The 19,374-nt window shown below is 58.8% G+C and overlaps 9 protein-coding genes across 9 annotated transcripts; 5 read left to right on the plus strand and 4 right to left on the minus strand.

The window, feature by feature from the left end:
- The first annotated feature begins 320 nt into the window (after nucleotides 1-320).
- Nucleotides 321-1,823, plus strand: TRAVEDRAFT_55496 (IlvN-domain-containing protein). The gene is made up of 8 exons (XM_008034198.1): nucleotides 321-346; nucleotides 401-460; nucleotides 518-681; nucleotides 744-909; nucleotides 961-1,188; nucleotides 1,245-1,304; nucleotides 1,358-1,421; nucleotides 1,480-1,823. The coding sequence occupies exons 1-8, from the start codon at nucleotides 330-332 to the stop codon at nucleotides 1,744-1,746; spliced, it is 1,026 nt and encodes a 341-aa protein (XP_008032389.1). The 5' UTR covers nucleotides 321-329; the 3' UTR covers nucleotides 1,747-1,823.
- Nucleotides 1,824-2,023: 200 nt separating this feature from the next.
- Nucleotides 2,024-4,966, plus strand: TRAVEDRAFT_25735 (splicing factor CC1-like protein). The gene is made up of 13 exons (XM_008033658.1): nucleotides 2,024-2,155; nucleotides 2,207-2,863; nucleotides 2,916-3,128; nucleotides 3,180-3,314; nucleotides 3,364-3,411; nucleotides 3,466-3,603; nucleotides 3,657-3,726; nucleotides 3,776-3,848; nucleotides 3,907-3,991; nucleotides 4,046-4,117; nucleotides 4,168-4,273; nucleotides 4,322-4,847; nucleotides 4,898-4,966. Exons 3-12 carry the CDS (start codon nucleotides 2,956-2,958, stop codon nucleotides 4,454-4,456), a joined length of 1,035 nt encoding a protein of 344 aa, XP_008031849.1. The 5' UTR covers nucleotides 2,024-2,155; nucleotides 2,207-2,863; nucleotides 2,916-2,955; the 3' UTR covers nucleotides 4,457-4,847; nucleotides 4,898-4,966.
- A 42-nt stretch (nucleotides 4,967-5,008) lies between these two features.
- Nucleotides 5,009-6,436, minus strand: TRAVEDRAFT_139611 (uncharacterized protein; the record flags this gene model as incomplete). The annotated part of the gene is made up of 5 exons (XM_008034807.1): nucleotides 5,009-5,218; nucleotides 5,343-5,759; nucleotides 5,809-5,971; nucleotides 6,033-6,092; nucleotides 6,148-6,436. The coding sequence occupies 5 exons, from the start codon at nucleotides 6,434-6,436 to the stop codon at nucleotides 5,146-5,148; spliced, it is 1,002 nt and encodes a 333-aa protein (XP_008032998.1). The 3' UTR covers nucleotides 5,009-5,145.
- A 363-nt stretch (nucleotides 6,437-6,799) lies between these two features.
- On the plus strand, nucleotides 6,800-8,520 carry TRAVEDRAFT_68383 (uncharacterized protein). Its single transcript, XM_008034808.1, has 5 exons — nucleotides 6,800-7,069; nucleotides 7,125-7,253; nucleotides 7,319-7,515; nucleotides 7,566-7,909; nucleotides 7,971-8,520. The coding sequence occupies exons 1-5, from the start codon at nucleotides 6,824-6,826 to the stop codon at nucleotides 8,414-8,416; spliced, it is 1,362 nt and encodes a 453-aa protein (XP_008032999.1). The 5' UTR covers nucleotides 6,800-6,823; the 3' UTR covers nucleotides 8,417-8,520.
- Nucleotides 8,521-8,694: 174 nt separating this feature from the next.
- On the plus strand, nucleotides 8,695-9,821 carry TRAVEDRAFT_159077 (ras-domain-containing protein; the record flags this gene model as incomplete). Its single annotated transcript, XM_008034809.1, has 8 exons — nucleotides 8,695-8,765; nucleotides 8,819-8,845; nucleotides 8,902-8,955; nucleotides 9,011-9,093; nucleotides 9,152-9,183; nucleotides 9,237-9,299; nucleotides 9,353-9,507; nucleotides 9,559-9,821. The coding sequence occupies exons 1-8, from the start codon at nucleotides 8,714-8,716 to the stop codon at nucleotides 9,819-9,821; spliced, it is 729 nt and encodes a 242-aa protein (XP_008033000.1). The 5' UTR covers nucleotides 8,695-8,713.
- A 1,027-nt stretch (nucleotides 9,822-10,848) lies between these two features.
- TRAVEDRAFT_68385 (uncharacterized protein) lies at nucleotides 10,849-14,343 on the plus strand. The gene is made up of 6 exons (XM_008034810.1): nucleotides 10,849-10,912; nucleotides 11,159-11,801; nucleotides 11,862-12,276; nucleotides 12,649-12,896; nucleotides 12,957-14,106; nucleotides 14,167-14,343. The coding sequence occupies exons 2-6, from the start codon at nucleotides 11,173-11,175 to the stop codon at nucleotides 14,194-14,196; spliced, it is 2,472 nt and encodes an 823-aa protein (XP_008033001.1). The 5' UTR covers nucleotides 10,849-10,912; nucleotides 11,159-11,172; the 3' UTR covers nucleotides 14,197-14,343.
- Nucleotides 14,344-14,707: 364 nt separating this feature from the next.
- On the minus strand, nucleotides 14,708-15,499 carry TRAVEDRAFT_42019 (uncharacterized protein; the record flags this gene model as incomplete). The annotated part of the gene is made up of 1 exon (XM_008033982.1): nucleotides 14,708-15,499. One exon carries the CDS (start codon nucleotides 15,497-15,499, stop codon nucleotides 14,708-14,710), a length of 792 nt encoding a protein of 263 aa, XP_008032173.1.
- A 269-nt stretch (nucleotides 15,500-15,768) lies between these two features.
- Nucleotides 15,769-17,219, minus strand: TRAVEDRAFT_159079 (Isochorismatase hydrolase). Its single transcript, XM_008034811.1, has 6 exons — nucleotides 16,924-17,219; nucleotides 16,741-16,851; nucleotides 16,453-16,671; nucleotides 16,248-16,344; nucleotides 16,065-16,187; nucleotides 15,769-16,006 (listed from the first exon to the last, which is right to left on the minus strand). Exons 1-6 carry the CDS (start codon nucleotides 17,196-17,198, stop codon nucleotides 15,956-15,958), a joined length of 876 nt encoding a protein of 291 aa, XP_008033002.1. The 5' UTR covers nucleotides 17,199-17,219; the 3' UTR covers nucleotides 15,769-15,955.
- A 345-nt stretch (nucleotides 17,220-17,564) lies between these two features.
- On the minus strand, nucleotides 17,565-19,011 carry TRAVEDRAFT_42021 (NAD-P-binding protein; the record flags this gene model as incomplete). The annotated part of the gene is made up of 6 exons (XM_008033983.1): nucleotides 17,565-17,689; nucleotides 17,742-17,803; nucleotides 17,865-18,124; nucleotides 18,185-18,492; nucleotides 18,572-18,714; nucleotides 18,782-19,011. 6 exons carry the CDS (start codon nucleotides 19,009-19,011, stop codon nucleotides 17,565-17,567), a joined length of 1,128 nt encoding a protein of 375 aa, XP_008032174.1.
- Nucleotides 19,012-19,374: the final 363 nt, after the last annotated feature.

Here is a 19,374-nt window from a genome sequence, read left to right on the forward strand (position 1 = left end):
TTGTACCCTCATCCGCATCATCGTTGATCAAGACCGCCGATGGGTGCGCCAGGACACACGCAGCCTGCAGGTGCTCCCTTGCGGTCCGCGCTGGTCCGCGCCAGCCGCCGGGTCGGTGTCACAGGGACATGTGGTGGTGTCCCGACGGGCGGATACTCTGATACCCTCAAGTCATACGCCTGTTTCTTGCGCCAATACGGCCTCGATGGAACGTCCGAAGGGCTCCTTGTCGGCCGGGCCAGAATGTAGAAGCGCGACGCTGCTCCTATATAAGGCGGTGAGTTCGGGGCGGCAGAACGTAATCATCCACATCCGACTCTCTCGACACGATGCCCTCCGCCAAGATGTGAGGTCTTCGTCTAATGGCTTGTGTACGCGTGGCTGACGATGGATATACTAGCTACTACGACGCTGACGCCAATCTCGATGTCCTCAAGGACAAGGTTATCCTGTTCCTGGGGTAAGCGGCCCCGTTCATGGAATCTGAGGGCTTAAGCTTATGCAGTTCGCGTACCAGGTTCGGAAACCAGGGTGCCGCTCAGGCGCAGAACCTGCGCGATTCGGGCATTCCAAATGAGAAGATCATTGTCGCGAACCGTCCCGACCACTATGCTGAGGATGCCAAGTCCCGGGGCTTCAACGTCGACCATGACTTCGCGAACGCAGCGAAGACCGCAGATGGTACGTTCATAACCCACGCAACCGCGGGAGGTGCTGACGTCCATGTAATACTTGCGTTTCAGTCGTCTTCCTGCTCATCCCCGATCAGGTCCAGCCGCGTGTCTTCAATAACGAGGTGGCGCCCAATCTGAAGGACAACGCCGTCATTGTCGTCGCCAGCGGCTACAACGTATTCTACAAGCTGCTGCAGTTCAAGCCTTCCCAGGATGTCGTCATGGTGGCTCCTCGGTATGTCGTCGGTAGGTGTATCGACGCGCGGGTGCTCATAATTTTTTGCAGGATGATCGGCTCGTCCGTGCGCAGTCTCTTCGAGAAGGGCAAGGGCTTCCCATGCTTCGTCTCTGTTGAGCAGGATGGTACCGGCAAGGCTCTCGAGAGCGCCCTCGCTCTGTCTCGTGCAATTGGTGCGACGAAGGCTGGCGCTATCGCTTCCTCGGCCCGTGAGGAGACCGCTATGGACCTGTTCGCGGAGCAGGCGCTCTGGCCGAACATCATCATGCTTTTCAGGTCAGTCCTCATATGCGCTATACAGCTAAACACAGACATTCATTGTGTCATTACAGGGAGGCGTTCAGTGTGCTCAAGGAGGCCGGGTGCTCAGATGAGGCTCTGTGCTACGAGATGTGCGTCGATTCAACTTCTTTCGGTGGCTCAAAGTTGACTGACGGTGGCGCAGGTGGATGTCCAAGGAGCCGGCCGAGATCTTCGAGCGCGCTGCAGAAGAAGGGTTCATCCAGCAGGTTAGAGCGGCTCTGATGTTGATACCCTGCACAAATTCTGATGACGGTTGCGTTACAGCTCAAGCACCACTCTACGGTCTCCCAGTATGGCCAGCTGAGCGGAGCTCTGGCTCTGGACGGTGCTGCTGCCAGGGAGCACTTCAAGCACATTCTGAACAACCAGGTACTGAACGGCAAGTTCTGCCAAGAGTTCAGCAAGATTGAGGACGACTTGGAGAAGGAGGGCGACGCGAACCCTCTCAACGTCTTGTACACGAAGTCGGAGGCTTCCGAGCTCGGTCAGGCTGAGAAGAGGGTGCGGGCGCGTCTCGCGGGACTTCTTTAGAGACAAGTGTGGCATAGACGCATCGTGTAGTAGACATCAAATACCCTCTGTAAATGTAACCGAATTGTTTTCCTCGCTCCTCACTGCTCAGACGATCGTTTTCGACTCGCGAGCGCGGCCGACTTGGTGGAGGGCCTTGTAAGCCAGTGGTGGCCCCCAGCTGGGCTGGAACTCCTGGGCGTTAGCGTGACCGTTACGGATGACATGTGACACAATGTGACTAAACAGCACTCTACCGAGCGCCGAGTTTCGAGCTTAGCCGTAGCACCCACCTTGACCGCTGTCGCAGCACATAACTTCGTTGCCTAAGCTCTTTCTTCTCGTGCACAATCGCAATGTCTTCTCCGAACGGAAAGGTCGAGAAAATGGAAGTTGATAGGGAAAAGTCGCCTGACAGACGTTCGAAATCGTGAGTATTTTCATCGTTCCTGGAGAGCTTGACTGGACTGCAGCTTCACAGGTCCCGTGGCCAATCAACCGAGACGCATCGCACGAAGCGGTCTCATCGCTCACGCTCTCGGGAGCGCGAGAGGGAAAGAGAAAGGGAGCGGCGCCATAGGGAGCGCGACGACGTGCCTGACGAAAAGCGTAGGAGCAGTCGCGACAGAAGAGACAGGTCCCGCGAACGGTCCCACAGACCGAGGGATGATCGTGACAGGGAACGAGACCGGCGAAGGGAACGCGAAGGCGACAGTCGGCGCACCGGAAGAGACAGGGCGGAGAGTCGCCATAGCCATCGCGACCGCGAGCGGGACAGGGAGCGCGACCGTGACGACAGGGACTACCGCGACCGGCGAAGGAAGCGTGGAGACGAAGTAGATGACCCCCGGGAGACCGACGACCGAGTCAAGAGAAAGCGGTCTAACGAAGGTGCCGAAGAGTCCTCTCTTCCTGCCCCACCAGCCTCTGCCGGCCTCCCTGCACCCCCGCCGCCTCTAGCTGATAGCCCACGTCGCCACAGAACTCGTTCTCGTGAGCCCGACCGTCGATACGGCGATCGGCCGCCGAGGCGTTCGCGCGACCCTCGCGATGATATCGACCAACCTCCCCGCCCACGTCGGGACCGGGAGCGCAGTCGTCCGTTGACGCCACCCCCACCTCCTGCGCCTCTGAAAAAGTAAGTCTTATCAAGTAGCTGGCTCTACGACCGAGACTGACCACGCATATAGACGCCCCTCACCTTCATACGAACTTCCTCAAGATGATCCTATGAACGACGAACCCAGTCCAGACGACTCGGAAGCTCGGTCTGTCTTTGTTTCCCAACTCGCGGCACGACTCACGGCTCGTGACCTGGGCTACTTCTTCGAGGACAAACTCGGCGAGGGCTCCGTAATGGACTCGCGCATTGTCACCGACAGGATCTCCAGACGCTCTAAGGGGTCAGTGCACAACTTGATCGTCCACGGTGCGAACTAATGTTGTTTTTGCAGTATCGGCTATGTCGAGTTCCGTACTGTTGAACTTGTTGACAGGGCCATCGGACTCAGCGGCACCGTGGTGATGGGTCTTCCCATTCAAATACAACACACAGAGGCGGAGAGAAACAGGCTCCACCCTGGAGACGGGTAAGCCCCTGCTATGTGAATAGTATTGCCGGCTCTGACTATGGCGCAGGAACCTGAATTTGCCCCCTGGCGTGAGCGCCCCTCACGGCGGAATGCAGTGAGTTTTGTTACATTATCCCGGAAAGAAATCGTCATGCTGACATATATCCAGGCTCTATGTTGGGTCACTGCACTTCAATCTTACGGAATCAGACATCAAGCAGGTCTTTGAGCCCTTCGGGGAGCTCGAGTTCGTTGATCTCCATCGGGACCCCATGACTGGACGTAGCAAGGGCTACGCGTTTGTCCAGTGAGTACATCGTCCAAACGAAACGCCGTGAGGTTTTCATTGACGTCGCGCAGGTACAAGCGCGCGGAAGACGCTAAGATGGCTCTTGAACAAATGGAGGGCTTCGAGTTAGCGGGACGGACCGTAGGTTACACTTCGTTCGATGGGAGTTCCTACTGACACTGCTCGTTAGCTTCGGGTCAACACAGTTCATGAGAAGGGTTCCACTCGTTATACTCAACAGGACACTCTTGATGAAGCGGGCGGTAAGGTCCCGACATCTGGTTTCAAGTGCATGTTCTGACAAAGTTTTGCCACCCTCAGGCGGTAACCTGAATGCGGCTTCACGTCAAGCGCTGATGCAGAAACTTGCCAGGACTGATTCCGCTCCTGTGAAGCTTGAGCCAGTGTAGGTTATGCCGTTGCGTGGATCGATAGTCATGGCTGACACATGTGGCTCTAGTGCGCGGCCTCACATCCCTCAGACTATGCAGTCGCGATCCGTGCTCCTCAAGAATATGTTCAACCCCGAAGAGTAAGTTCATGTAACATCCTCCTAGTTCATTGAGCTTATATTTCAAATAGGGAAACCGAAAGAGACTGGGATAAGGACCTTGCTGATGATGTTAAGAGTGAATGTGCCACTAAGTATGGTCCGGTGCAGGCGATCAAGGTCGAGAAGGAAACTCAGGTATGTGGCGTCTTCGTTTGCCGATACCATTTGCTCACCATTGTATAGGGCGAGATCTACGTCCTCTTCGAAACCGTGGACGCTGCCGGTCAAGCCATCGAAGGCTTGAACGGTCGCTGGTTCGGCGGACGACAGATCTCTGCTGCGTTCATCTCGGACGCGATCATGCAGGCGCATCGGTAAACGCCACGAGGTTGCCTCCGAGCTGACCTCGGTCCCTCCAGGCAAAAGACGTTGTATTTTCTATTGTCGACATTTCTTGCGGTGCTGGTTCTCAAAGCTACGTTATGCTACGCAGATTCGAATATGGTCTTCCCCAGGTCGTCGCGTACCAACAGTATAGGCAGGTTTATTGCTGACGTTTCGAGCGTCGTATCTTTTTCGTCTCTCAATATGTTCTTCTGCAATAGATATGCCCTTCCCATCTTCCGGGCCGTCAAAGGCCCTAGTGAGTACGACGATGCGCCGTTCTGACATTCATTTGACATGCGCAGATTGCGACTAGTCTTTTCGACGTTGGCATGCTATCGCCATTCCCATGCTGCTTTGCCAGCAACTCAAACACGGGGAACAGGTAATTTCATCGGTCTCAATGCGCCATATGAGACCTGAGTGTTTGAGCAGGAATATGATGCCTGCCACTACGCCTGCTACGGATCATCTCCGCCGCAGGCCTATGCATTTTGACAGTGGTTTCAATGGCCAATCAGGCTACCAAAATCCCTATATTGGTACAATCAGTCATACGGGTGGACTTCCTCGACGTTACATTGCCTCATACTAACGGACTAGTCTTGTCACCTTTACAATTACAGATCGTCCTTCGTCTTCAGCGGAGTCCGGCGCGTCCCAGAGGGGTTGTCGATGTTAGGTCATGCAGTACCAAAGGCCTTGGCTAGTGCAGCGGCAGCATCAGAGACCAGTTGCTTCCCGATCTCCAGAGCACTGCCAGCAACCTTGTCAAGGCCAGTCATACAAAAGAATGCCATAAACTTACCCTGTTGAGCGTTAGGAAGACCGGCATCGATCGACTCAGTGGGACATTGCAGCACAGACAAGCTTCCACTTACCGTCCATAGCCATGATCGGGTGAGGGGCGCCCTTGTACACCTTCACCTCGACCGGGACACCTGCGTTTTTGAGCTTGTCGCCGTAAGCGATGCCTTCATCTCGCAAGATATCGAGCTCGGCGACCCCGATCCAGGCCGGCGGTGCCTTCTTGAACGACTCCTCCGGCGCGAAGATGGGCGAGTTGTCCCACTTGGTCCAGTCCTCCTTGTGCGGCAGGTAGTTGTCGCGGAACCATAACATTCTCGCAGGGACGAGCGCGATCGTGTTGATGTTCTCCTGCCACGACGGGTAGCGGGTGTCGGTGGTGGAAGCTGTGTTATCAACCACTGGGACTACTAGAAGCTGGAAGACTAGCGGGATGGGTGCCTCTGCTAGGGCAGCCTTGTGTGCCACAACTGCGGCCAGGTTGCCGCCGCTGGTGATAAGTGAGTCGTGGTTCATCTTGCATCTCTCGCTCGACTGACCTGGACGACCCACCCACTGCGATACGCGCAGGGTTTATGTCGAGTTCCGCCTTGCCCTTGGTATGTACCCAGTGAAGGGCCTCTACTGAGTCCTCTACCGCTGCTGGGTACGGCTCCTCTGGGCCGAGGCGATAATCGACGGACACGACTACACACTGCGCACCTACACGCGAAGCAAGCTAGTCAATCCACGGACACGTACAATGTGCGTAATACCATCTCACGCTTGCACATATTGGTGGAGAACGAGTTCTCTGCGTTAATAGTACCGAGGGTCCATCCGCCTATCGGGGGCAAACTAAGATTATCGAAGCTCAATCACGCGGGGAAGACACCTACCGCCGTGGTAGAAGATGAAGACCGGCCAACCGTCCGCCGGTGGTTCGCCCTCTGGTGTGAACACACGCACGGAGCACTTGCTGAGCGGATAATCCTTGACGGCGCCGACCTTCAAGGGCTCGGATCCGCCCATGACAGCGGGGGCATTGCGGAGGGCAGGGCTCCATGGTTTAATCTCGTGTACAGGGACCGTCTGCGCTATGTGCGCGTTGTGGAACGCAGCATACTCGCCGAGGAGCCTGTCTGCGATATCTGGGTGGATGGGCTGGTGGATCGTGGGTTGGGCCATTGGTGGAGGGCCTCGAGGCTGCGTGCAGGAGATCTATATAGTGCTCATGGGGCAAGGTTACGATAAGCACGAGTGCCGGCTCGTGTGCCGCGGGGAAGCTTACGGTGCATGACCGGAGAACATGACCATGTTCTGGTGCGCGCGGGGTGGAATGCGGGATGTCTGGATCCGCGATGCAGCAGTGCGCGGGCGCGAAACCGTTCACCCCAGGCACTCTCCGCGGGCGCTTCGATCAAGATCAATCGGATTTGATAACTTCATAACGGGATGCATATCCTGTTGTGGCGTTCGCGTGGGCCGCTGCTGCTCCGGGGCCCGTCTGCTCCTCTTCAACTCTTCTGTGAACTCCTCGACCATTACACATCTCTTCCACCATCTTCGCCCACAATGAGTGCGGAAGAACACCCCCAGACGAACCCGCTCATTCCAAAGCAGTCGCGCACACCCTACCATATCAGTGGCAAACCCGAGAAGCAGGATCTCGTCGATGAGTACAAGGGCAAGAACCTCGATGCGCTCAGGACGCCCGCACTCATCATCGACCGCGCGGTCTTTGCGCGCAACTGCGCGAAGATGCACGAGCACGCCAAAGCGCTGGGTGCGCGGTTTCGTGCACATGTCAAGTCCCACAAGGTACGCATTGGAATTCCAGGACGCGTCAGGGCGCGCGTAACTCACAAGCGAACAGACACCAGAAGGCACACGGCTGCAACTCCTCTCAAATGCCGACGAGACGCACTCGATCGTCGTATCGACCGTCATGGAAGTGTGCGAGGTCTTCCGTGCAGGCCTGATGGCCGACGGCACCGTGAAGGACGTGCGTCGTTCAGCCCCCGTGCCGTTATCTAATGTCTCTAACGAGCTTTCGCGAACCCCTCACAGGTCCTATATGGCCTCCCTATGGCGCCGAACAAGATCGCAGATCTCTCTGCGCTCACGGACGAGCTCGCGGCGGTCGGCGCGTCCATGCGGATCCTCATAGATCACCCAGATCAAGTGAAGGTCATCGAGGCCTGGGAGTCCACGAAGGCAAATCACAGACGGTGGTCGGTGTTCATCAAGGTTGACTGTGGCTCCCAGTACGTATGGCTTGGTCGCTCCTGCAAGTATACACTGATCAAAACCGCAGCAGGCGAGCAGGGCTTAAGCCTGACTCTCCTGCATTTGATTACCTCCTCCGTGCTGTTCTCGCCTCTTCCTCCATCTCCCTCTACGGCTTTTATACCCACGCAGGCCACTCGTATGCGTCGACCTCGTTTGCGGAGGCTGCAGACTTCCTCCTGGCCGAGGTTAACGCGGTGAACGACGCGGCAACCCTTGCGCTGTCGATCATCGCGAACACACCTGGGATGCACCATCCTAGAGAAGCCTTCGTGCTCTCCGTGGGTGCCACGCCCACTGCACACGCAGCTACCGAAGAACTCAAGATCAGAGTGGAGTCCGGTCTGAACGGAGTTCTGGAACTCCACGCAGGTTCGAATGTTTCGCGTGTTGTTGATTCGCCGCCCAAGCTGATTCGCTTTATATCTATAAGGCAACTACCCCCTGCTGGACCTCCAACAACTGAACACGAGTCTGATCACACACCGCGATATCGCCCAGCGGGTGCTCGCCACCGTGATCTCGTTCTACCCCGGCCGTGGCGAGGACGGGTCTGACGAGGCGATGTGCGACGCGGGTGCCCTCGCGATGAGCAAGGACACAGGGCCGCGACCAGGATACGGCGACGTGATTGGCAAGCCCTGGCGGCTGAGCCGCGCGGCACAGGAGCACGGGATCCTGACGATGATGTCGCCCGCGTCGTTCGAGCTCGGGCCGCTGCAGGGCGACGGGAGCCTGAAGCTGGGAGACATGGTGCAAATCGTTGGGCAGCACGCGTGCTTGACCCTGGCTGGATACCCCTGGTACTATGTCGTGGACTCCGACGTCAGTGACGCCAATGTGGTCGTCGACGTCTGGGTGCCGTGGAAGGGGTGGTGAGCGAGGGGAGGTCGAGTCTTGGTAGGAAGCATGGGAGATTTTTTGTACAATTACATGCCGTGGTGTAGGAATAATTGCTCGATTGAACTGTTGGACTCTGTCTCCCTCTTTGCTGCATCGTAACCGGGCGCCACCATGGACATGAACGCAGTCCTCCAGATTTGTTGTGGCCATAGGCGCCCGTTGGCCACGTGGTCGAGGCTCGGAGACTGCCTCAGCCACAGTCGTCGTCCTCGCCCGCTGCGCCGTCCAGTCCGGTCTCGCGCTCTTCACTCCTACCACGACTTCCTCGCCGCAATGGCGGTCTCAGACTATGACGCAGATGCGACCGAACTCCTAGAAACATACGGTGAGTGCTGTAATATCACTGGACGACGTGCATGTTGAACAATCCGGACATAGACTTTCTCATGAAGTACATCATTATCGGTGTGTACTCCCCTCGCGTGCCGCCGTACAAGCGGACTTATTCGGAATGCGCATAGGCGAAGCTGGGACGGGGAAGACGTGTTTGCTGCATCAGTTTACGCATAATTCATGTGAGCACTACCGCTGCTGGTCTCCGGTTGCGGTTATCATATCCTCCCTCCGTAGTCAAGGACCACTCGCAACACACGATTGGTGTGGAGTTCTCCAGCCGGACCGTCAAGCTTGGGGAGAAGCGTATTAAGCTGCAGGTGAGCTCCGTTGTGTCGCCGCGGTGTCGCCGTGCTCGCGCTGATTGCAGGCGCGCAGTTATGGGATACGGCAGGCCAGGAGCGATTTCGGTGAGCACAGCTCCACTTGCGTCTTCGCGACGTCTGTGCTAATCCTCCGCCAGGTCCGTCACGCGAAGTTACTACCGGGGAGCTGCAGGAGCTATTCTGGTGTATGATATCACGAGGTGCGTCGCCGCCGTGCTTACCGGGGCCCACAACGGCTGACGGCATACCCCAGTCGCGCCTCGTTTTCGAACCTTGCTCGGTGGCTGGAAGATGCGCGAGCGTTGGCAAGCCCACATCTGGTCACGGTGCTCGTCGGCAATAAGTCGGATAGGGAAGAAGACAGGGAGGTGGAGTGGGCGGAAGCGAGTCGATGGGCGGCAGAGCACGGTCAGTTCTCTGCATCGCGTCGCATGATATGACGATACTTACCGCGATGAGAAGATTGCCATTTTCTGGAGGCGTCCTCGCTCAGCGGCGACAACGTAGAGGCGCCGTTCTTGCTCTGCGCACGGTCAATATTGCTCGCGATCGAGTCCGGCACGCTTGACCCCGAGAAAGCGGGCAGCGGCGTCAGCTATGGGGACCGTGCGTTGCGGCGCGTGAACAGCTCAAGCCGACTCAGCTTCGGGAGCCTCAGCGGTGGCCGACGCAGGAGTTCGGTCAAGCTAAAGCTCCCTGGTACAGGCATGCGGTGCTGCTAGATGCTGCGCAGACGGACTACCCGACTATAGATATTCTGCGTGTGAGTCCCGTCCGCCTCTTCGCTAAGCCGGCCCTCTCATGCTCGCTGACAGGCGTTGACGGCTGGTTAGAGGATGATGTCGGACATCCGAACACCTTGCCCATTCTGGACCGCCTTCCCACCTCCACCGATGATCGTCTTCGTCGCAGCATACCCCTTCCCAGCCTCTATACCTCTCTACGAGACGCTCTCACTCCGCTTGAGAGCCTCACCACACTACCGGCTCCGCATCGCAGGACCCGCCTCACTTGGACCGGCATTCCATGGGACACCTGGATATTATGTAGTAATCTTGTTTAATGCTTAGGCGGTCGATGTATCGGATCATTGTACTTTTACCACATCGACACCGGCGGACTTGGATGAGTATCTGATGGGGATGACGACGGGGACTCGGGAGGGGACCGTGTGACTCTGGGCGCGTAGCTGAGGAAGGCGGCTGGCGAATGCACCCACATGCTGCACTCTCTTTTTAACCCTACTCACGAGGAGCGGCCCCGCCTGACAGCCCGCAGATACCATATGGAACGTCGCCAGTGTGCCAACGTAAGTGCACATCCCTCTCGTGGTCGTAACCGGGATACTCACAGCACTCGGAAGGGGGTACAAGGTTTGAAGCACATGCCAGGCATAATGGGCGTCTCCCCCGCATCGCGCACGGATAAGGGTGTCGCCGTCCAGGTTTGGGTAGGCCGGACGCACAGCTGCGCCCATCTGGGAAGATACTCATGGCGATCCAGTACGTGGAAGCGTGATAGGCCGCACCCCGCCATGTCGTGATTCAGTCAGTTGACAAGGTGAGAAGACCCGGGTGTCGGGACGCCACGACATGCCCACCCGCACTACACTCGAGATTTTGCCGGTCCCACGTACCCCCGCCACAGGCGGGGGAACGGTCTTATAAACACTCATGTTCCGTCTACAGGACAGCTGTGCTCTCTGCCCCCTTGCCAGGCCGGATTGCTGCCCTTGAAGCGGCCGCCCTCAGGCACCAATCTCCGTGGGACGCGGTACACAGGTCGTCCACGGCTTCAAACACGCTTGCTATAGGTACGTGTCTCGTCCGACCAATCGTCGATCCATGCAATGTGCTCTGGCTCTGGACATATCTCGCCCTTCATTTCGCGTCATGATGATGGCGTTTGCTCGGGGGCCTCGCAGTTACAGTGGTCGTAGCGGCCAACTGTTGCTTCGAGCTCCTCCTAACGGCCGTCCGAAGCGTCGGTCCTAGCGCGCTGGCACCGCGATTCCCCGTCCGTCATAACGTCCCTGACCCTCGCTCCTTCCCCTCTGTAGGACCGGTCCTAGCCATGTCTTCGTTCAATGTCACCGGCTCCTCAGCGGGGGTATTTACGTCGAGTGTCTCTCTGCCCGGCGCGGCCAGTTCTTCTGTCTTTCCCCCCTCTTCCGTCGTTGCCTCCTCTGTGTCGTCGGTCGCCGCCGCCGCTAGCTCGAGCGTCGCCTCTGGCAGCTCGGCTTTCAGCGCACGCCCAGAGAGCTCGGCAGTTCGGTCTTCAACGGGCGCCGCTAGCGTGTCCTCTGCGCCGCTTGAACTGTCATCCGTGGACAGTTTGACCCCGTCATTGTCGCCGGTAGCCGCGTCGAGCAGTGTAATCCCCGCATCCTCCGCTATCTCTTCGAGCGCGTTCTCTTCTGTTATCACCTCCGCGCCGGTGGTGTCGCGGCCTGCGGCTCTCCCCCCACTTCCTGCACCTGTGTCCTCGACAGTCGCGGACAACAGGGTCACCTCTGTACCCTCGGTTGCGTCGTCTGCTTCGGCCTTCCCATCCTCCGTCATTTCAGTTCACGCCTCTCCGTCCGTGTCGAGCACCCTTCCTGACAAGGTCGTTTCGTCGGCAGCCAGTGCACATTCGTCTGCTGCACGGAGCTCTGTCACTCAGCCAGTTGCTGCGCGCATATCACCAGCTGTCGCATCTGGGTAAGCACCTCATCAACCTGATTACTAGTTCCACATTAATCAGGAATGAACTGTCAACAGGTCTTCAGTCATGGCTTCCCAACAATCACCCACGGACGCCGCACCCAGCAGCGATACTGCACCGATCAGCGCATCCGCGACGGGATCGGCCTCAGCTTCCCAGGCGTCGTCCGCGCCAGCTTCGGAGACCCCTGCAGGCAACGACCCGGCTCCGCCTCCTCCGACGTCGGCGAAGTTGTCGGTATCGCAAGCTGCTTCTACTCCCGCCTCTTCGCCGGATGCTGGTACCTCAGTAGCGCCCACTCAGCCGCCTGCTCGCTCTGCTTCTGCTTCTGTCTCTGTCTCTGCTTCGCATCCTGCTGATACCGAGAGTGCCGCGCCTGCTCCTGCGCCCGCACCAGCACCGGCCCCGGCAAGCTCCGCGACTCAGGCCAGCGCGAGCACCGCAAACTCAAACCCGACATCGGTCCATGCGGTTAGTTCGCCCTCTTCTCCTGCCCCTGCTTCCCACGGCCATACCCAATCCGTCCCTGAGATACCCCTGCCCATCACCGAGGCCGATCCTGTCGTTCATTCTTCTGCAGCCGCGTCTCCCGCCCAGGGCAGCAGTGCACCCGCGGCGACAGCGACCGTCGTTCCTTCTACCGAGTCAGGGCGCGTGCTGACTCCGCCCGCTCAGGTCAAGGACGTCTCGCGCGCGCCGCTGGCGACATCTGCGGCTGCATCCCCCAGCCCAAAGCCCGAGGTAGACGCGTCCCCTACACCCGCACCTGCTGCCCCTGTCCCTTCTCCTACTGTCTTTGTTTCGAGTGTGAATGATTCTGAGCACGCCTCTGGCATGGTACAGGCGAATGCACAGACCGACCAGGCTTCCGCGACGACGACGAGCACAATCACGGACCAGCCGGAGACGACGCTGAGTACGCCGTTCTTCATGACGGTGACGGACAAGAACAACCATACGACCTTGTCGGTCCCCCCGGTGTTCACTAGCGTCACGGTCTCGGAGCTGCCCGATGGCCAATTTACCAGCATCACGCACGTCATCGCGAACCCGACGGGCATTTACGGCGTGCAAGTCGAGAACCAGAAGGGGTAAGACGCATTTTATACAGCCAGTCTGTACCAATACTCAGACCAAGATCCTTGCACTAGCTTCTTTGCCAATAGCGGCGTCGTCGCCGGGGTATTCCTCGTCGTGGGTGTTGTCGTCGCGTCCTTCGTCGTGGGCATCTGCCTCTTCATGCGCCGTCGCCGCCGCCCGCGCTTCATCGACACGATTTCGCGTCCGCTACCCATACCCGACAACCCGTTCGAGGATCCGCGTCCCATCTCCCCGCCTGAAATGCGCTACCGCTCGAGCTTCTCGGACAGCACTATCGTCATCGGCGCACCCCCCAGCCGTTCGAGCGCCTCCCCGCGGTCTCCACGCAGCCCTTTCGAGTCGCGCCAGCACCAGCGCAGCCCCTCAGGCCAGTCGTCTGGCAGCGCCTCCCGCCTCATGGGATTGGGCCTCGCAGGCGTCGGCGCACACGGCCGTTCCGCGAGCATGGGCTCGGCAGAGGCAGCGCGTTCGCGCCACCAGAGCGGGCAGAGCGGCGTGAGCGGCGTCGGACTTGCGATCACATCCGACCAGCGCGTCGACAACAACGTGCGCTCGCGCCGCGAGCAGACCTCCGCCTCGGCACGCTCCTCACCGTCCGTATACCCTCCCACGCTGCCGTCGATTCACAACGAGGACATAGGCGAACTCGTCGACGTTCCACTCAACCGGTCCGGCAGCTCCCACAGCATACACTCCGTCACACGCAAGCCCGTACCCAGTCCCGAGCCTGAGCTCGAGCTCGAGCTCGAGCACGCGCCAGTCATCTCCCCGACGCCGCGCCCGCCCCAGCAAATCACCACGAGGCCGCCCATCATTCCACCGAGGAGCCCACTCCGGACCAGCCTCACGACGCCCACGCAACCGCTCTCCCCACCGCCATACAAACGGCCAGAGGTGCCCCCGCGTCCACCGCGGGACTCGTTGACGCTCGAGATGGAGACGATCGTACTGAAGGCATTCGAGCCGCTCACGCCGCCGACTTCACTCTCGTCGCTCTCTCCGGCGGGCTCGAACGCAGGGCACGATGCACCGACCCCAATATCGCCCAGCACGTCATCCTCGCACGCGAACCCGTTCTCGGACGCGTATGAGCGGCAGCTGGCGCAGGCGGGCCCGCCGGGGATCGTACCGGGCCAGGGCTGGGGACTACCCCTCAGCCCCCGAAAGGATACATTCTACACGCGCAGAAGCGGATCTCAGGTGTGTATTGATCGCTCTGAGAGTGGGTGTAGATCGCTGACCAGCTTAATTTGGTTTCAGCGCCGGCCTAGTGTTGAGTGGAAGGCCTAAGGGCGGATCCGCTGTGTCCGTGCCGCCTGATGTCACTTGACTTCCGAGCTACACTCTTACTCCCTGACGTGCTTCCCCTTCCCGTACCACGTCCTGTATCATTAATACGCATACATGCGTCACCTCGGTCCACATCCCCAATATGACCTGTGTTACACATACGCCTAGAGATCGCGCCGCCAAAACCCCCGTCTTCTCCTTCCATGATATCACGACTTCTAACTACGATGCGCCCACGTCTATATTGCAAGCGAGTTGGATAGCACTATATTGTATACTACACGGTAGATAGCGGTGAGATCAAAATGCACTTGCTTTGTCAAATATGGCATTGTAAAAGAACCCCTACGGACGAATTGTCCGCGATCGTATGCACAAGGGTACTAGCTATAGACGAAGTGTCGCCGCACGGCATTACACATGGCCGGTTGCAGGCTTCCAAGTCGTCGAACGTCCGCGTCTGACGTATGTAACAGAAACAAAACATGACCCGCCGTCCAAAATGCGAACTCTACGATTCCGCTTCAACGCTAGGTGCCCAACTCATCTCGGACTCCGCATCAATATTAATAGCGACCCCAGAAGATCTCCTCTCGTGTGTTATGACAGAGAACTCGATCCCTAGCGTGTAGACGTTGCGCCCCTGACGCCGCAGCATCGTCCGGAAAACGATCCTGCGTTCTCGCCTGTCGAACTCGAGATTGTTCACGTCCATCGCGCGCCCCGTCCCCTCCACCACATTTTCCCACTTGTACCATGACACTCGCGGGGGAGATGGAGCGCCGTCCGCGTCTTCAGCAGCTGCAGCCGCAGCGACAGACGTGACTGTCTCGTCCAGCTTCCCCACCCTCACCTTCACGGCTACCTGGAAGAGGTTGACGGTGTGTGGCAGGCTGTGTTGCACCAGCAAAGTCGGCATCGCGCCCTCGTTGACCAGTTTGTAGCCAAAGAGACGCATCTTCCGGTCCTTCTCGCCGCCCACCGGAACCGCCTCCAGGGTCTCTTCGAGGGGCGTGATGGTGTATCCCCGTGCCTGTAGGAGCTCACGCGTCCAGCCCGCCAGCTGTATGGAAGCAGCCTGAGCAGCGTCTCCGGTGGGTAGCCGCGCTGCGTCCCGCGGAGGTGGCAGGCGAGTAAAGCGGTGCGAGGCTTTGCGGTGTGGGTTGCAGAGGAACAGTCCGTCGGGGTGGATAGACAAGCGACAACTTGTGATGTCGTCGCGGGTGAGGAGGACCAATCGGGAGGACAACAGTCCATGTTTGGTCCAATTTTTATGGTGTAGTGAGATCGGCTCTAAGACCATGGCGGAAGCACGATGCGTGGGATGCAGTATTTGTGCATACGGTCGGTGAACCTGTGAGAGCGAGGTGAAGCAAAGAGAGGCACTGCATCATGGGCTATTAGTTGATTCAGCCAAGGAAGGCCAAGGATTAGGCGGCCAGTAGGTCTTGTACTGCCTCATTTGCTATAGTACCATTGGAGATATCGATCACAGCGATTACCGAATGTCGCTATGACCGGATGGCCTTGAGACGGCGATTTTGGACGCATTTTCCTGTGGTTCCTGTGATAGCATGAACTGGATGGTAGCATGAGTAGAATTACTATACAAATTTCGCGGTCGGAACCACTGCACCCGATCTCGCGTTCCCCGTTAGGTGTGTCCTGACTTCCCTATCCTGCTTCCTGTTAAATCCAAGAATAACTAACAAACCTACCCCGCCCAATGTCATGGGCGGTATAAATGCGGCAGAGCAACTCATGAAACCGCGTCGGTGATGCGCTCCGAATCCGTCACGAACCCATAGGCCTTCCCAGTGTATCAGCATATGGTGTGCGGCCCAAAAGTGCAAGGATGGAAGACGCACCCCGCCTGCATTATAGAGCACGTTCTCGAGCCCACCAGCCGGAGAAGTTGTCGCTATGCAGTCGTCTATGACGATGCAGTCATATCCTCGGGAATATGCGTCAACGAGCGTTCCCAGTACACACTGCGCAAATGCCGGTCAAACACCGTTGACGGACCGCAAAAAAAACTAGGTTAGACAGACCTGATCGGCATTCACGCCCGCGAACAGCAGGGTCGTGATGCCCTGCTCCTGCAGGTAGAGATCCAGGGCAGTCTGTGAGCCCCAGATTCCGCTCATCCTGTGCGACCAGCCGACATTAAACTCGCCTCGCCCAATAGGCTCGCACGTTCGCAGGCCGCGCCCCTGTGCCGCAGCGACCTGCGAACGTGGTGATGCCGCTGCTCACCTATTCTTGTGGATCCAGACGTCCGTGCCCTCCCGCCGGCCCTCCTCGTACAGGGTCTGGAGAGGCCCGTACAGCTCCGAGTTGAACTCGCCGCGCATGAGCAGGCGCCCGAAGTCGCCTGGAAGCTGCGAGCCGAACCCGCCGCGGCCGTTCTTCCTGAAGCCGCGCACGAGCGCGGGCGGGATCGTCGTAAGTTCGTGATCGGTGAGGCCCCAGTTGCTGTGCAGGGCCGGCTTGCGTGAGTCTGAGGTGCGGGCGCACGCGCGAAGGCGAGAGCGAGGGGCTTACACCCAGAGGGTCTTCACGCCTTGTGGGCGGAGGGAGGTGACGAGGTTCATGAGCGGGATGACGCAGTTGAGCCCTGTCGGGTGTTCGCGCAGGTCCGGATGGAGGAAGAAGCTGCGCGAGTGCGGAGGGCACCGCGCCGGTGAGCAAGCCAGCTGCGCGCGACGACGGCAGAGGTGCACTCACTTCTGCATGTCGACGACCACAATCGCAGTGTTCTTCTTGGAGAGGCGCAGAACGCGGCCTCCATCAACAGGGATTTCGAGCTGCGTCTCCTCGTGTAGCGGGGGCACAGGGGCGTCCTGCGCGGGCTCCTCGTGGACCACGTCGCCGTTCTGGAGGCCGCCCTTCGGCAGGTGCGCAGTGCGCGTGAGGTCGACGAGGCCGGAGGGGTACTCGACCCAGAACGAGGCGGCGTTGCCGTACTCGGTGGCCACGGGGACCTTGGGGCGGTGGACCATGCCGAGGATGGGGGTATCGTGCTGCGGGGTGGTGTTGGACATGGTGGTCGCTGGAAGAGATAGCGAGCTCGAAAGTACTCACGGTGAGCAGGTGGACAACGCTCAGGTGAGGGTTCGATGTGGGAGAGTGGGAGAGCGGGAGAGCGAACGGGAACGGATGGACGTGATAAGGCCCGATCGCCCGCTGCACTATATCGGTGACGTCACGTTATCGCGTCTCCATTCATTTCCAGACGCGTCCCTCAGGCGCCCAAGGACGCGACGCGACGCGCCCACCTGATCGCGACATAGTACATACGTCTTATAGACTTGACTTATAGCATCATACAGACACTAACACAGGGTATACAAACCGTTACGCAGCACTCATTCCACAGACGGATCCACCTTCACCACAACCTTGCCAGTCGCCCGCTGCGAGAGCACCCGCTCGTACGCCTTCTTCGCCTCTTCGAACGCGTACACCGAGTCCACTATCGGGCGAACCTTGCCTAACAAGACGTGAGTAGAGCACATAGTGACTTTCAAACTAGCAGTACATACCCTCCTCGACCAACTTCGCAAACGCTTTCAAGTCCTCCGGAACGGCCTTGACCCCCACGAACCTATAAATCGCGTCATCTCATCAGCTTTCAAACCAATATATGCTCGTTGAAGCACACTCACTTCCACTTGCGATTCACGCCACCGAGGAACGACGGCCGCAAGAGCACGTTCCACACGAAGTTCGCCATAGCCGCGTACCCGGCCCCCGTGGACGTCGGCCCAACGGACAAGAAGATGCCGCCAGGCGCGAGGTACGCCGGGCTGTGCGTGAACAGCGCCGGGTCTACGAGCCCGACCGTCTCGTAAAAGACATGGAACTTCGGCGTCACGTCCGCCGCCGCGAGCTGCTCGTGCAGCGGCGCCTTGGTGTAGTCAAAGAACTGCCCGCGGAATCCAACTCGTCAGATGCGCCCACTTGATAGCACGCCACGCACGCGCACCTCGTCGGCACCCAAGCTGCGCACGTACGCCTCGTTCTTTGCGGACGCGCTTGCGGTAACGCGTGCGCCCCTGGCCTTTGCGATCTGGATTGCGAAAGACCCCACCGCGGTGCTTCCGCCGTTGATGAACACGGACTGGCCCGCCTCGAGCTTCGCGGCTCCGATAAGCGACTGGTACGCCGTCAGGCCAGCCAAGCTGAAGCCCGCCGCCTGGGTCGGCGTCACGTTCTTGGACCGCAGGACGAGGTTCCCAGCCGGGAGCCGCGTATATTGCGTGAGCGCACCTGGGCCGCCGCTCATGTTCGATTCTGTACGTGTGCGGGCACGGAGGTAAGGGTGAAGGGACAGCGTGAGTCGGAGAACACCATACTACGGAAGCAGACTTACGAACGGTGATCCAGCCATAGACCTCGTCGCCTTCCGCGAACTCCGAACCATTGGCGTCCACGATGACACCCGCAAGGTCGTATTCGACCGCACCGGCGCGCCTGAGCACAACGCCGGGCAAGATGCCCATCATCTTGTAGCCCCTAACACGATATGCGGTCAGTCACACGCCAGTTCTCTGTGCATTTCGCACCGGACGGGTGCACCTACGCGGGGTTGAGCGCGGCGGCTTGCACCTTGACGAGCACTTCGCCCTTCTGGAGCTTTGCAGGTACGGGCACGTCGACGAGCGCGAGGACGTCTGCGGGCTTCCCGCGGCGCATCGCGCGCCACGCCTTCTGCGTTGTGGGGAATCCGGCCTTTGCTGCGGGCGTGTCCGCGCTAGGGGCCGCGAGTGGCTCAGCGGGAATGGTGGCAGGGGTTGGTTCCTCGACAGACATGGCGCGTGTAATCCGAAGGCGGGGATGGTGGTGGGGAGAAGTCAAGTTTGGACGGTGGGGCTAGTGGTAGATATCTCGTGTCCACGCCGCTGTTTATTGATTTATTGCATATACTGTGATGCATTCCTATACCAAACAAGTTGGCATTCAAATTCGTGCGCGATATACGAAACGTTTACCTGCAGGTGGCGCACTGCTCATGCGCTCACCTGCGTCCACAGGTCATGATCTCATTAGGTCTGTACGGCTTCAATACAATGTGTCTCCAGTAACTGTTCGCGAGGACGGGGGAGAGCCTACGGGGCACTCGAGAAGGCCGACGTGCGCAAAGCTGGAGGAACCGGGATCGTAGCATCAAATTCG

The sequence above is a fragment of the Trametes versicolor genome (genome assembly GCF_000271585.1).
Source record: "Trametes versicolor FP-101664 SS1 unplaced genomic scaffold TRAVEscaffold_1, whole genome shotgun sequence".
NCBI classification, from domain to species: Eukaryota; Fungi; Basidiomycota; class Agaricomycetes; order Polyporales; family Polyporaceae; genus Trametes; species Trametes versicolor.